Raw genomic sequence first — 14,503 nt, 5'->3', positions numbered from 1 at the left:
CTGTCCAGACTGAGGCAGATGAACCCCGGAGGGTTTTTTTGTTTCCTTTTTTTTTTGAGGTCTGTGCTCAAATGTCGCCTTATCGCCATGGGTTCCTGGGAAGGATCTCTCTCAGAAGATGCCCTCCCCTCTCCCCCGGGGCTCACCACTTCCTCATCTGATTTTCTATCAGAGTTTAGCAAAATTTTCCTTAAAGGGACAGGGCCAGTATTTGCAGCCATAGTGTTTCCGCATACGGTTTTTCAACTCTTACTGTAGCACAGAAGCAGCCATAGGCCACGACCGGATGGGTAAGTCAGACTCGTACACAAAGTGGTTGGCCGGATTTGGCCACATGCCCGCATTCCGGACCCCTGTTCTAGATGAAGGCGACTACGGATCATCTCGGGTCCTGTCCTTTCCCGTTACGGAATTGCAAGCTTCTTGAGAGAAGCCACACGCTTTTGTTCACTGGATCTTCAACGCCAAGAGCGACTGGCGTCGACTCCAATGTTCACGGGATAACAGAAATCCATCCTTGCAATACCTTCTGGTCCTACTGCGTCTATTTCCCTCCTCCAGTGGAGGAGGTGCTCCTTCTGCTCCGTCTGTCCCCTCAGGATGCTTCCCTTGTATTTACTTCAACTAGACTCCACCCTCCTCTAGAGCAGAGGTGGGTCTCTTCCATTCTGGAAGCCCCGGGCGCATCAGAATACCTAACCGAACACACTCCATAGATCTGCACGGAAAGAAGAAATCGGTCACCACAAGAAGATCGAGGTAAGAATCGAGAAGGCTAAGCGGTGATGGGAGACGAGCTTCTAGGGAAAAAGAGGATCGTGGGAGTGAGTGCTGGCCATTTTCTCTGATTATAGAAGACGGGGACGATGTTCTGCGGTACGATTTGTCAGCCAAACGCTACCCGCAGGGCTTTGTTCTACGGCTGGTGCCCATACTTTAAGATGGAACATTGTGTGGTCCCCCAAGGGACATTTACTGTTAACTAAATTCACCACTTCAGAAAGTGAAGTGTGCATATGGGTGAGCTGCTATGGACACCAGCAGATAATATAGAAAACTTCAGGGGCGCCTGGGTGGCTCAGTCGGTTGAGCATCCGACTTTGGCTCAGGTCATGATCTTGTGGTCCGTGAGTTCGAGTCCCACATCGGGCTCTGTGCTGACAGCTCGGAGCCTGGAGGCTGCTTCTGATTCTGTGTCTCCCTCTCTCTCTGCCCTTCCCCTGTTCACGCTCTGTCTCTGTCTCAAGAATAAATGAACATTAAAAACAAAAATTAAAAAAAAATGAAAACTTCAGGGGTGCCTGAGCTACTCAGTTGGTTAAGCGACCAACTCTTGATCTCGGCTCAGCCCATGACCTCAAGGTTCATGAGATCAAGCCCCGGGTCCAGCTCTCAGCTCAGGGAAGCCTGCTTGGGATTCTCTCTCTCTCTGCCCCTCCCCTGCTCGTGTGCCCACTCGTGCTCTCTCAAAATAAAGAAATAAACGTTTCTTAAAACACATTGCTAAAAATCTTTCAAAGCAGATAAAGAAATTCAAATGAAAAGGTTCCATAATGAAAAGTGCTGGCTTATTATATAGTTTCTGCCAGACTCCGAGATCCTGGGTGCCAGAGAGTAATTCTATCCCAGTTGCTGGTAAAAAGATGAATCTCGTTTACACTAAAAGGGCGGTATTACAAGACCCTAGTGTCACCTGTCAAAACAAGAATATCTAGAACGGAAATTCCAGTAAGCCCTTGGGATGAAGGGCACTCAGAATACAAGAGCAAGCAAAATGCACGTAAATTAACTCCTAATTTGAGAAATCAATAGAGTGTGTGTGTAAATTGATACACACTGTCTAGCGGGTAGCTAGTTTCTAACTCAATTATGACGATCCGGCCTCTGCTCTCTTCCCCGGATCAGTCTGTTCCAGAAGGACCCCCTACAGCTAAGCAGAGGGTAGCTCCGAGGCAATCGCTTCATTTATAAATCTGTCAGATACTAAGTACCAAGGGAACAGTGATAACCAACAGGACAAGCACCAGAATACAGACGTTCTTGCGAGATTTTCTTTTCTGATCGTAAGCAGCTTGCGGAAACTGACCGGCGTGGCTCTGTCTGCACGCACCCCTGGGCCTTCTCCGTCAGCTTCCGTGCTATGAGTGGGTCTCCTTGGTCACGGATCCTCACGGGCAAATCTTTAAACCTCTGACGGACGTCCAGAGCGTGAGCCTGCAGCTGCCGAGCTGCCCTTTCCCTCTCTTTAATCAGTTCCAGATCCTGCTCCGAGGTGGCCACGTCATCCCCCTGGTTCTGCATCTGGACCCACTCGTCGTGGCCATCAAAGGACAGGCGCTGCTCTTTCGTGGCCTCCCCTCTGCAGGGAGACACGCGGCTCTCGCTCTGGCAATCTTCTCCTTTTCCTTTGCAGACCCTCCTCTCCACCCAGCCTGGAAATCCTTTAAGGCTGCAGAGAAGTCATTCAGTTGGCGTCCTTTGTTCTTTCGGAGCATCCAGTTCCTAACTATTGTATTTCCTGGGCAAGGTGCTTTGTGGCCCATTACAACTGTTGCAAATTTTCCTCCTGTTGCTTGAGTCCTGCTGACTTCCTGGTAGGCTCAGCAAATTCTTTGAGCAGTGGCTGGGCGTCCCCGCCCACCCGTGACTGCTGAAGTCCTGGGGCTGGGGCTCGGAGGGCCCCAGGTTTGGTAAAAGGGACTGTAGGGCATGAGGAGGACCTAAGACCCACTGGTCTTGCACGAAACTCCTCGAAGCAGGCCCCGCCTGGTTGCACAGGCTGATGGGGAGCTGGGAAGAGAAAGGGCTGGGGGAAGGGGCTGAGGCTGCCCACAGGCTCCCTGTTTCTCTTTCCCAGCTGCTCTTGTCCTTTGCTCACCTCACTCTTGACTTAAATGGCATTGGCCTGGTGACCACCCTCAGATTCACATCTGGATGAGCACCCCAGCCTCCGGGGCCCTCGGTATTTTCACGGGCTGTGTCAGATGCAGAGATGAGACAAAATAATTTCTTAGTTCCCAACTCACCGCACCCCCCTACCCCCCCACGGCCTGTGCTGCCCAAGTTCCCCTTCCGTGGTGACCACAGCTCTGTCACACACGGCTTCCTGTTGGGGCTTCCTTGGCCTCACCCCACATTTGGGGCATTTCCCTCCCTGACAGAAGGACCTGGATCCGGGCTCCTGCCCTGGCCGGTGCAGACATGGTGCCCCTGCTGCTGCTGCCCCTGCTGTTCGGGGGTGAGTGGGCCTCGGGAGGAGGGCTGGGCACAGGTGGGGGGGGGCTGGAGCCCCGGCTGAGCCTCCGTGTCCCCCCAGGGGAGGATCCAGAGTACCAGCTCCGAGTGCAGGAATCCGTGACCGTGCAGGAGGGTCTGTGTGTCCACGTGCCCTGTTCCTTCTCCTACCCCTGGAAGTGGGGGTATTCCCGGACGATGCTCTACATATACTGGTTCCGGGATAGGGACACCTCAAGCAACCGTTATCTGGTGGCTACAAACAACCCACAGAGAGCAGTGAAGACAGAGGCCCGGGGCCGATTCCACCTCGTCGGGGACCCCTGGGCCTACAACTGCTCCCTGAGAATCAGAGACGCCATGAGGAGTGATGAGGGAGTCTACTTTTTCCGAGTGGAGAGAGAAGACGTGAGATATACTTACACAGATACGACGATGACTCTGCGGGTGGCAGGTACAGCAGGGGCCCCGGGGGAGGGCTCTGGGATGTGGACACCCCCTCTTAGAGCAGGCACAGGACGCCGGAACATTCCCTGCTCTGGGTCTTGGGGCTGGGACGGTTGGAAGAGATAACGGGGCCCGGGGTCAGCTTGGGCCCTGAGGCCCGGACCCTCTCAGGGTCACCCCGTGGGTCCCCACCTCCCTGGGGCCCGGGCACCTCCCTGTCTCTTCCTCAGCCCTGACACAGGAACCCGACATCCACTTCCCGGAGCCCCTCAAGTCTGGCTGGCCCACAGAGCTGGCCTGCAGCCTGCCGGGGTCCTGCGGAGGGGGAAGACCTCTCACATTCTCCTGGGTGGGGGCTGCTCTGGACTCGCTGGACCCCGAGAGCCTGCACTCCTCGGTGCTGGCCTTCACCCCGAGGCCGCAGGACCATGGCACCAACCTCACCTGTCAGGTGAAACTGCCAGAAGTTCAGGCCACCGTGGAAAGAACCATCTGGCTCAATGTCTCCTGTGAGTGCTGGGGGGGAGGGCTGGGTCCCTCAGGGCAGTGGGGTTTGAGCTGGTGTGGGGCAAGGAGAGAGAGCAAAGACGGCCATCTTCACCTTCTCAGTGTTCCCCTACCCCTTCCCAATGCTCCCCACCCCTTCTCAGTGCTCCCCTATGCCTTTCCAGTGCTCCCTACCTGTTTCTAGTGCTTCCTACCCCTTCTCAGTGCTCCCCCGCCCCTTCCCAGTGCACCCCACCCCTTCCAAGTGCTCCCCACCTTGTCAGGGCTCCCCACCTTGTCAGTGCTCCCCACCCCCTCACAGTGCTCCCCACCCCTCTGGGGGTGCTGGGTCAGCTTCCATCCCAATCCTCACCTCTGAAGCAGAGCCGTATCTTTCTACCCCAGATGCTCCCCACAACCTCACCATCAGCATCTTCAGCAATGTCACAGGTAGGAAAGAACTGTCCTCTTGGGGGCTGGGACCTGGCCTTGGATGGGGGGGGGGGGCGGCTTCCACCATGTGGGATGGGGATCGTAGCTGGAATGGGACCGGATAAGGGAAGAGCACGGATAAAGATGACCACCCTCCCTCCTCCACCTTGCCTGGGTGCAAAAGTGGCGTGCTCAGGCACACTCTGTTCACCTCTCCGGGGCGCTGCTGTGGTTTTCCTCCTCCCCTCCCACCCCAGCCTGCTCCATCCTGTTTCCTGCCGAGCTCACCGACTGAGGCCACCAAACAGTCCAGGCGTGTCCCAGTGGGGGCACTGAGCCTTCTCTGAAGATGCGAAGCCCGGACACTTGAGGTCAACCTCTTTTGGGCGTAAAGCCCAGCCTTTGAGCCCTGTTGGACCCAAGTCAGTGGGCCAGGGAAGGCGAGGGAGATGCCAACCAGATCCTGGGACGGAGGGAGACGTGGAGACTGCCGGTCTCCAGCGGCTGTCTCAATGCCTCTCTCTCCTCTCTCTACATCTCTCCCCCAAAGCCCTCAGCATTCTGGAAAACACCTCATCCCTTCTCATCTGGGAGGGCCAAGATTTGCGGCTGCTCTGCGCTGCTGCCGGCAACCCCCCCGCCGAGCTGAGCTGGTTCCGGGGGTCCCCTGCCCTGAATGCCACCCCCATGTACAGGACCCACATCCTGGAGCTGCCTCAAGTCGGGGCTGCAGAGGAAGGAGTCCTCACCTGCCGAGCTCAGAACTCGCTGGGCTCCCAGCACGTCTCCCTGCTTCTCTCTGTGGTCTGTGAGTGTGGGGACCCCCGGGGGGTGGGGCGGGACGCCCGGGGCCTGGGGAGCAGAGGCGTCGCTGACCCTGCCCCCCCCTCCTGCAGGCCCCCCGCGGCTGCTCGGCCCCTCCTGCTCCTGGGAGGGCGAGGGGCTGGGCTGCACCTGCTCCGCCCGAGCCCGGCCGGCCCCCACCCTGCGCTGGCGGCTGGGGGAGGGGCTGTTGGAGGGGAACCACAGCGACGCCTCCTGGACCGTCACCTCCAGCTCCGAGGGGCCCTGGGCCAACAGCTCCCTGAGCCTCAGGGGGCCGCTGGGCTCCGACCTCAGACTCGGCTGCGAGGCCCGGAATGAGCACGGGGCCCAGAGCACCGACGCCGTCCTGGTGCTGCTGCCAGGTCTGGGGGCTGTGGGGGAAGGGTGGGCAGAGCCGGGGGTGGGGGGTGGGGGTGGGAGTAGGGGTGGGGAAGGAGTCTGCATCCTAGAGAAGATGGTCTGGGTGGGCGTGGGGCGGAGGGCGATTGGTGGGACAGGGTGGTCCATCTCGGGACTCAGCAGGCCCTTCAGTGAGTTCTGCAAGGAGCTAGGAAGGCAAGAGACCGAGTCCTGCAATTCGGTCTCCCTCTCTCCGCAGGGAAGTCGCTCTCCCCGGCAGAAACCGCGACTGCAGCTGTGGGCGGCGCCGGAGCCACGGCTCTGCTGTGCCTGTGTCTGTGTCTCCTCGTCTTCTGTGTGTAAGTCTGTTCGGGGAGGCGCAGGGAGTGCGGGGAGGTCCCTCATCCCAGAAGTACAGGGCTGAGTAGGGCAGCTCGAGAGAAGAAATGCACTCCTTCATTTTCATCCTGTCCCCATCCTCCCCCAGTCCTAGGGGACCACCAGTCTATTTTCCGTCTCTCTAGATTTGCCTCTTCTGGACTTAAACAAAAATGTTAACGTTTATTTATTATTGAGGAACAGAGAGAGACCGAACATGAGCAGGGGCAGAGCAGAGAGAGGGGGAGACACAGACTCCGAAGCAGGCTCCGGGCTCTGAGCTGTCAGCACAGAGCCCGATGCAGGCTTCGGACTCACGAACCGAACCGCGAGATCACGACCTGAGCTTAACCAACAGAGCCGCCCAGGTGCCCCGGCGTGTACAAGTTTTTCTGAGTTAGACGGATCTTTCGTGATGGAAGTTCAGTCTGGCCAAACCTCTGGTCACCCAGGGGGATGGAGTGCTTCCTGGCCTGTCAGGAAGGTCTGAGTCTGGTTCCAGACCGGATACCTCAGCGGATTGGCCGGGGAGCAGGCAGCCTGCCCACGGGAGCCTTCGTGGCTGCAGTGTGCTGCTTTCTCCTTTTAGGGTGAAAGCCCGCAGGAAGCAAGCATCTAGGAGTCGAGAGGTCATGGCTAATGAAGACCCTGTCATGGGTACAGTCGCCTGGGTGAGTGATGCCGGGGTCTTCTTGTGCAGTGGGGGGCTCTGGACCTGTCCATTGGGACTCCAGACGGAGCTCCTCAGCATTTCCCCACCCCTGCCCCAGCCTGGTCACCTGAGCAGTCACCTGGGAGGTGACTTCCCTACTCCACTCTTCCCTACTTCCCTTCCAGCCCTTCTGGAGTTTCTTTTTTTTTTTTTAAACGTTTATTTATTTTTGAGACAGAGAGAGACAGAGCATGAACAGGGGAGGGGCAGAGAGAGAGGGAGACACAGAATCTGAAACAGGCTCCAGGCTCTGAGCTGTCAGCACAGAGGCCGATGTGGGCCTCGAACTCACAGACCGTGAGATCATGACCTGAGCCGAAATCAAGAGTTGGTGGCTTAACCAACTGAGCCACCTGGGTGCCCCTGATCTTCTCTTTTCTGTTGAATGCCTTTTGGGTTTCATTTAAGACAATCTTTCTTTTTTAATTTTAATTTTTTTTAACTATTTGTTAAAGTTTATTTATTTTGAGAGAGAGAGAGAGAGCGAGAGAGCACGCGAGCATGAGCAGGGGAGGGGCCGCACTGTCAGCGCGGAGCTCAACGCGGGGCTCCAACTCAGGAACCTCGAGATCATGACCTGAGCAGAAATCAAGAGTCGGACGTTTAACCGACTGAGCCACCCGAGTGCCCCTAAAAAAAGTCTCTCTTCTCCTAAGATTAGAATGATATTCAAGTATAGTTTCTACTAAAAGTTTTACGTATTCCTTTGGACACGTGAAGCCTTAATCTACCCGGAGTTGATTTGTGTGTGGTGTGCAGTTTTGATCTATGTATGTTCCTCCTCGACGTGTGGAATAATGTCTCTCTCTCGTCTCTGCTGATGTGCCATCTACTCTGTCAGACATCAGAAGTCTATACGTGCGTGGCCTCTGTCTGTGGCCTTCTATTCTGTTCCAGTGGTCGATTTTACTGTCCCCGAGTCAGAACTGTCTATAGAGGCAATAGAATCTACAGACCCAAAACTAAGTCCTACTATCTGATAGAGCAGGATCCTCTCCTTAATCTTCTTTTAAATAGTGTCTTGGCTATACCTGGACTTTTGCTGTTCTATTAAATATTAGAATCGGTTTATCAAGTTCCAAAAAACACTCCTGTTAGTGTTTTGGCTGGAATGACATTGCATCTGTAGATCAACTTGGGAAGAATATACTTATGTATAAACTCAAGTCTCCTTGTCTGCAAAAACAGGTTATCTATTAGTTTAAGTTTTTTTTTCCCCAAGAAAGATGTAGAAATTCTTCAACACATCTTGTGAACCTTTTGTCGGTTTTCTTCCTTAATACTAGTTTTGTTACTGTTATAAATGCCATCTTTTTAAAAGTGCATTTTCTGATCACTTATCGCTGATATGCGGAATGAAAACATTAAAAAAAAATTACAGATTGGTCTTAGATGTCATTTAGAGTCTTGCTGGTTTGGTAGCTGGAGCATTCTTAGATATGATTCATAAGCCTGCTGAACCATTCTTTTACAGAGATATGGATACTGTCTGAAAAGTTTGTGATATTCTTGGTTTAAATTGTCATGGCTTTGGGGCGCCTGGTGGCTCAGTCGGTTAAGCGTCCACTTCGGCTCAGGTCATGATCTCGCAGCTCATGAGTTCGAACCCCGCGTCAGGCTCTGTGCTGACAGCTCAGAGCCTGGAACCTGCTTGGGATTCTGTGGCTCCCTCTCTGCCCGTCCCCTGCCCATAGTCTGTCTTTCTCTCTGTCAAAAATAAGTAAAACATTAAAAAAACTAAAAATTAAAAGCATTGCCATGGCTGCTGAATCAAAGCAGCTGATTTCATGCAAATATAGTGTCATTTCCTTCAAAAATCAACTCATCCTTTTAGACTTTAGATACAGAAGAAGAAACACCTGATCTCATGCATTCTCTGCGGATGTATTTTTCTTCTAAGAGATTTCTTTTTTTTTAACTTGAGAGAGAGAGACAGCGCACACGCACAAGTGAGGCAGAGAGAGAGAGAAGCGAGGGAGAGGGGGAGAGAGAGAGATAATCTTTCTTTTTTCATGTTTATTTATTTTGAGAGAGAACATGCAACAGCATGAGTCGGGGAAGGTCAGAGAGAGAGAGAGAGAGAGAGAGAGAGAGAGAATCCCAAGCAGGCTCTGCATGTCCGTGCAGAACCCGATGTGGGGCTCCATCCCGTGAACCGTGAGATCACGACCTGAGCTGAAATCAAGAGTTGGACGCTTAACCGACTGAGCCACCCCGGCGCCCCAAGATTCCATATTTCAACAAATGACTCACTCCCCTGAATCAATGATGGGGGAAGTAAGCACACTCAGACTCTGGCCTCTGGTAAACAGAGGTCTGTGGAACACGGATTGTGGGCAGTAAGTGACTAAAGAGTGAACACCAGCCAGTTCCTTCGTTTGTTCAGACAGCTCCTCCTTCTACTTTCCCCCTTATGGGGCCAAACCGCCCCGCAGATTCTTCTGGGGCTTCGCTGTAAATGTTCACGTCTTTTCAGTGACACCCGCCCCTTCAGGGGGTTAGTGGTCTGGATCCTAAGCATTGTCTTCAGTCTCTCACTAGATGCAGCAACGTATGAAACGCAATTACGTGCTTGTCGATCTTATATTCTTCCAGCTTGCTAAGCTCTCTTGTTCGTTCTCATCATTTGTATGTAGACATTGAACTATTTTTAACAGGGTTTGTTTTTTTTTTTTTTTGATTTAACAAATATCGCAGGGGTGCCTGGCTGGTTCAGTTGGAAGACCATGTGACTCTTGATCTTGGGGTGGTGAGTTCCAGCCCCCACGTTGGGTGTGGAACCTACTTAAAAAATTAAAAAGGGGGGTTGTGGGAGGGGGGGGATGGGCTAAATGGGGAAGGGGCACTAAGGAACCTACTCCTGAAATCATTGTTGCACTATATGCTAACTAATTTGGATGTAAATTTTTATTTTATTTTATTTTTTTTTATTAAAAAAAATTTTTTTTTAACGTTCATTTATTTTTGAGACAGAGAGAGACAGAGCATGAACGGGGGAGGGTCAGAGAGAGGGAGACACAGAATCGGAAGCAGTCTCCAGGCTCTGAGCCATCAGCCCAGAGCCCGATGCGGGGCTCGAACTCACGGACCGCGAGATCGTGACCTGAGCCGAAGTCGGACGCCCAACTGACTGAGCCACCCAGGCGCCCCTGGATGTAAATTTTAAAAAGTAAAAAATAAAATAAGTTAAAATTTAAAAAATTTGTAAAGGATCCTAGGTTGGGGTGCCTGGCTGGCTCGGTTGGTGGAGCTCGGTTGATCAGAGCATTAAATAAATGTTCTCATACCCACAAGTCCTCAGAAGTCTTAATACAAGAAAACCCAAACTGAAAACACATTACACTTTCCCTTTGGTTCTGATATTCTTTTTTTTCTTCTTAAAGCTTTTTTTTTTTTTAAGTTTATTTATTTATTTTGAGGGAGAGTAGGAGAGGGGCAGAGAGAGAATCCCAAGCAGGCTCTCCATCCAGCAGCGCTGAGCCTGATGCGGGGATCAAACTCGCGAACCATGAGATCGTGACCTGAGCCAAAACCAAGAGTCGGACACTTAACTGACTGAGTCACCCAGGCGCCCTGGTTTTGATATTCTTAAAATTTACTATACTGTATTGGGGTGTGAGGTTTCCCTGGTCTTTTTTCTTGTGCTTGTGGGCCCTTTCAGCTGGAATGGTTTACCTCTCTTCAATTCAATTTTATCGCCACTATTTTTGTTCACATATTTTCTCCTCTTTTTATTTCCAATAACACAACAGGCCTGAGTTTGGTTCCTGGCTCTGTCTGTTACTAGATGAGTAATCTTGGGCCTCCCACCTCAGTCTACCATGTCTGTAAAATGGGAATAATAAGTATCATTCATACTGTGTGTGTGTATGTGTGTGTGTGTGTGTGTGAATTAAATGTAATTAGTAAGCCTTCAGTATGGCCTAATCAGTCATAGCGTTACAGAATTTTAAATGGATGAGTGAAGGGCACCTGGGTAGTTCAGTCGGGTAGGTGTCTCTTGACTTCAGGTCAGGTCAGGTCATGATCTCACGGCTCGTGAGTTTGAGCCCAGCATCAGGCTCCACACTATCAGCTTGGGGTTCTCTCTCTCCCTCTCTCTCACTCCCTCTGGCCCTCCCCTGCTCTCTCTCTCTCTCTCTCTCTCTCAAAATAAATAAGTAAACTTAAAAAAATAAATGGATGAGTGAATCATTGGGTTCGTAGGAAATGTGTGTGAATAGGAGGATGAATGAACAAATGTCCCATTAGCCCAACCTCCCTTGAGGGGGACCACGTCTGCCTCATTCCTTCTCCGACTCTCTCGTTTCTCTTTCACTCAGGGTTCCAGGAAGAAGCCCTGGCCAGACAGCCCCCCAGATCAAACGACCCCTGCCGGGGATGCCCCTCCCTCGGGTGAGCAGCAGGAGCTCCATTACGCCTCGTTCAGCTTTCAAGAGATAAAGATGAGGGAACCTCAGGACCAGGAGGCCACCAGCACCAGTGAGTACTCGGAGATCAGGATGAGCAAGTGAGGGCCGCCTGGAGCCAGGAATCCCAGCCCCTGCGGGGAGAGGAGAAGTCAGGCGCCAACTGATGAAGCGCGTGGAGCCCTGTGGCAATATAAAAGAGCGGGACTGTCCGGGTGTCCCCGGGTAGAGCAGATTTGGGCTCAAACGTAGCCTGTCAAGCAAGTCACTTCATCTCTGCGTGCTTCAGTTTCCCGTTCCGTAAATCAGAGATCATGCCTTCTGCCTTAAAGGTGGTTGTGAACAGTAAAGAAATTAACACAGAGAAATCAGCCAACAGAGGTCCTATCGCACCACGGGGCTCAGTGCCTACTGATCTGTCTTCTTTGGACAGAAAGGTCCTGCTGGAAAGTTACCCTGGGGCTGAGGGTGACCGTCCCGGCACACAGTAGAAACCGGCTGGTGTCATTCTCCCTCAAAGCCTCCCCAGGGAAAGACCAGCCCCTCAGCCTGGATTTTGGTTTCACGATACAGCATCTTATCATCTCTGTGGGGTCTTCTCCGTGTCCCACTTGTATCTGTCCATTCTTCCAGCACATTCCATCACCTCCTGACCTCCAGTCCCTTCCCTGTCTCATTTATGGGCCCCACAGGGATCCGTCCAACAGCCAGGGAGCTGACCCTGAGTCTCCTCCACAAACCCATTCAAGGCTCCCTAGGCTTAGACAATACATCACAAACATCTGCCCCCACCCCTGGCATTTGAAGTCCACCAACCCCACCCCCCCAACCCCTGCTATCTACTGTTGGAAAAGAAACAATGGGCTCCGAGTGGAGGCACTTGCCCCCACAACAGCAAACCCAAGACTCACTGTGGTTTCAACCTTTCCCAGAAATGTGACCTTTAAACAGTCGGTCCAAAATTTCCTGATCAGCACTGGTGAGGTCACCTGCAGGGTAAGATCTTCCCCCAAAAAGATGGCCCGATCTGGGGGGGGAAAATCCTCCCTTTCTTTTGAGAATACTTCCTCATGACACCCTCCTGCCTTTAAACACCTTCTGCTACTTACAACTCCTCAGGGCACCCGTCTCCTTACTGGAAGGGACACTGCCAAACTCATGAGCCTTTGAATAGAGCCAATTACATGCCCAGATTTCCTTGGTTGAGTTTTTATTCTTTTTCAAAAATGTTTATTTATTTTTGAGAGAGTGTGCGAGTGAGGGAGGGGCAGAGGATTCAAAGCGGGCTCTACGCTGAGAGCCAGATGCGGGGCTCGACCTGTGAGATCATGACCCGAGCTGAAGTCAAGAGTTGGATGCTTGGGGCGCCTGGGTGGCGCAGTCGGTTAAGCCTCCGACTTCAGCCAGGTCACGATCTCGCGGTCCGTGGGTTCGAGCCCCGCGTCAGGCTCAGGGCTGATGGCTTGGAGCCTGTTTCCGATTCTGTGTCTCCCTCTCTCTCTGCCCCTCCCCCGTTCATGCTCTGTCTCTCTCTGTCCCAAAAATAATAAATAAAAAATGTTGAAAAAAAAAAATTAAAAAAAAAAAAAAAAAAAAAAAAAAGAGTTGGATGCTTAACCAACTGAGCCACCCGGGTGCCTTCAACAAGCTTTTCTGATCCCAACTGCCTGACACTATGCTTTTGATTGCCGTACAAAAGAAAAGTTTTTCTAGAAGGAGGGGAGCAAGAAAGTTATCAGCTACAGGAAAGGATTGTTTCAGGCAAGACTGCTCTCCTCCTGTGTGTGGGGTAAAGATAAGGGGTCTTCTTGTGCAGGTGACCTCATCTTCATTTAGGGGATGGAGAGGTCCTTGTGGCCAACTCATTGGCACTGATTGTCAATAGCCAAAGTATAGAAAGAGCCCAAATGTCCATTGACGGATAAATGGATAAAGAAGATATATATATATATAGCGTGTGTGTGTATACACACACACACACACACACACCGGAGTATTACTTGGCAATCAAAAGGAATGAAATCTTGCCATTTGCAACAATGTGAATGGAACTAGAGGGTATTATGCTAGGTGAAATTAGTCAAAAAAAAGACAAATACCATATGACTTCACGCACATAAGGAAAAGATATAAAACAGATGAACATAAGGGAAGGGAAGCAAAAATAATACAAAAATGGGAAGGGCGACAAAACATAAGAGACTCTTAAATACAGAGAACATACTGAGGGTTGCTGGAGGGGTTGTGGGAGGGCGGATGGGCTAAATTGGCAAGGGGCGTTAAGGAAGACACCTGTTGGGACGAGCACTGGGTGTTATATGCAGGGGATGAACCACTACATTCTACTGATATTATTAGTGCGCTATATGCTAACTAACTTGGATGTAAATTTAAAAAAATAAATGATTAAAAAAATTCCTGACTATAAAATAGTTCAATGTCTACATACAAATGATGAGAACGAACAAGAGAGCTTAGCAAGCTGGAAGAATATAAGATCGACAAGCACGTAATTGCGTTTCATACGTTGCTGCATCTAGTGAGAGACCGAAGACAATGCTTAGGATCCAGACCACTAACCCCCTGAAGGGGCGGGTGTCACTGAAAAGACGTGAACATTTACAGCGAAGCCCCAGAAGAATCTGCGGGGCGGTTTGGCCCCATAAGGGGGAAAGTAGAAGGAGGAGCTCTCTGAACAAATGAGGTTAAGACTGTATTTCTGGGAGAGAACAAGGACTTTAATCATCTCCACTTTGACCTTGGTCTGTACTTTCTAATTAAGTTCTTCTTTCCAGCATATTTCTTCACTCAGGCAAAAGACCTTGCAGGCAAAGCATCCCTCGTTGGGAACTGAAACTACTCCCTCAAGCAATAAAAAGACTGCCCTGGGCCAGCAAGACCCAGCATGACTAATCCCAAGACCGTGATCAACCTGACCTTTACTGCCCAACCACATGTCCCCACTGCCCTTCATCCCACATTTTCCTTATATAAACCTATGAATATTTTCAGCACTCTGGAGACAGAGTGAGATGTTAGTCCTGCGTCTTCCCCGGGGTTGGCCTCACTGGAGTAAGTCCCTTTCTTGTTCCCCCTCCGCTTATGTCTCTGCCTTCGCGTTTTGTCAGCAGCAAGTGGCCAACCCAGTCTGTTTGGGATCCTCGGAGCAGGTGCACTTGTGACTCTGTGCCTTGGTTATATGAGGTTGAAATTGCAGTTAGGTATGTGTTAACTTAAGTGA

The 14,503-nt window shown here is 51.5% G+C and overlaps 1 protein-coding gene and 1 pseudogene across 3 annotated transcripts; one reads left to right on the top strand and one right to left on the bottom strand.

Moving 5' to 3' along the window:
* The first annotated feature begins 222 nt into the window (after positions 1-222).
* Positions 223-14,276, top strand: LOC109252861 (sialic acid-binding Ig-like lectin 5). 3 transcript variants are annotated; one of them, XM_053905707.1, is made up of 10 exons: positions 223-759; positions 3,162-3,238; positions 3,317-3,688; positions 3,912-4,190; positions 4,573-4,617; positions 5,150-5,407; positions 5,496-5,786; positions 6,023-6,122; positions 6,731-6,812; positions 11,176-11,526. In XM_053905707.1, the coding sequence occupies exons 2-10, from the start codon at positions 3,202-3,204 to the stop codon at positions 11,365-11,367; spliced, it is 1,656 nt and encodes a 551-aa protein (XP_053761682.1). In that variant the 5' UTR covers positions 223-759; positions 3,162-3,201; the 3' UTR covers positions 11,368-11,526. The 3 variants fall into 3 exon arrangements, with proteins under 3 accessions (XP_053761682.1, XP_053761681.1, XP_053761683.1); XM_053905706.1 differs by lacking the exon at positions 223-759 and adding an exon at positions 2,420-2,527; XM_053905708.1 differs by lacking the exon at positions 223-759 and adding an exon at positions 14,091-14,276 and having other exon boundaries at positions 3,091-3,238; positions 11,176-11,335.
* LOC109252860 (syntaxin-12-like) lies at positions 1,500-2,950 on the bottom strand (annotated as a pseudogene).
* Positions 14,277-14,503: the final 227 nt, after the last annotated feature.

This window comes from Panthera pardus, unplaced genomic scaffold (assembly GCF_024362965.1).
Source record: "Panthera pardus isolate Hobbes unplaced genomic scaffold, ASM2436296v1 HiC_scaffold_18, whole genome shotgun sequence".
Taxonomy (NCBI): Eukaryota; Metazoa; Chordata; class Mammalia; order Carnivora; family Felidae; genus Panthera; species Panthera pardus.
The sequence above is the reverse complement of the archived record's forward strand: the minus strand, read 5'-3'. Positions and strand labels throughout refer to the sequence as shown.

What these genes read in the sequence shown, in the direction of transcription:
- LOC109252861 (XM_053905707.1), top strand. Translation starts at nt 3,202, where the DNA reads ATGGTGCCCCTGCTGCTGCTGCCCCTGCTGTTCGGGG. An exon ending in CATCTTCAGCAATGTCACAG is followed by an intron (nt 4,618 to 5,149) that starts GTAGGAAAGAAC and finishes TCTCCCCCAAAG; the next exon opens with CCCTCAGCATTCTGGAAAAC. An exon ending in TGTCTCCTCGTCTTCTGTGT is followed by an intron (nt 6,123 to 6,730) that starts GTAAGTCTGTTC and finishes TTCTCCTTTTAG; the next exon opens with GGTGAAAGCCCGCAGGAAGC.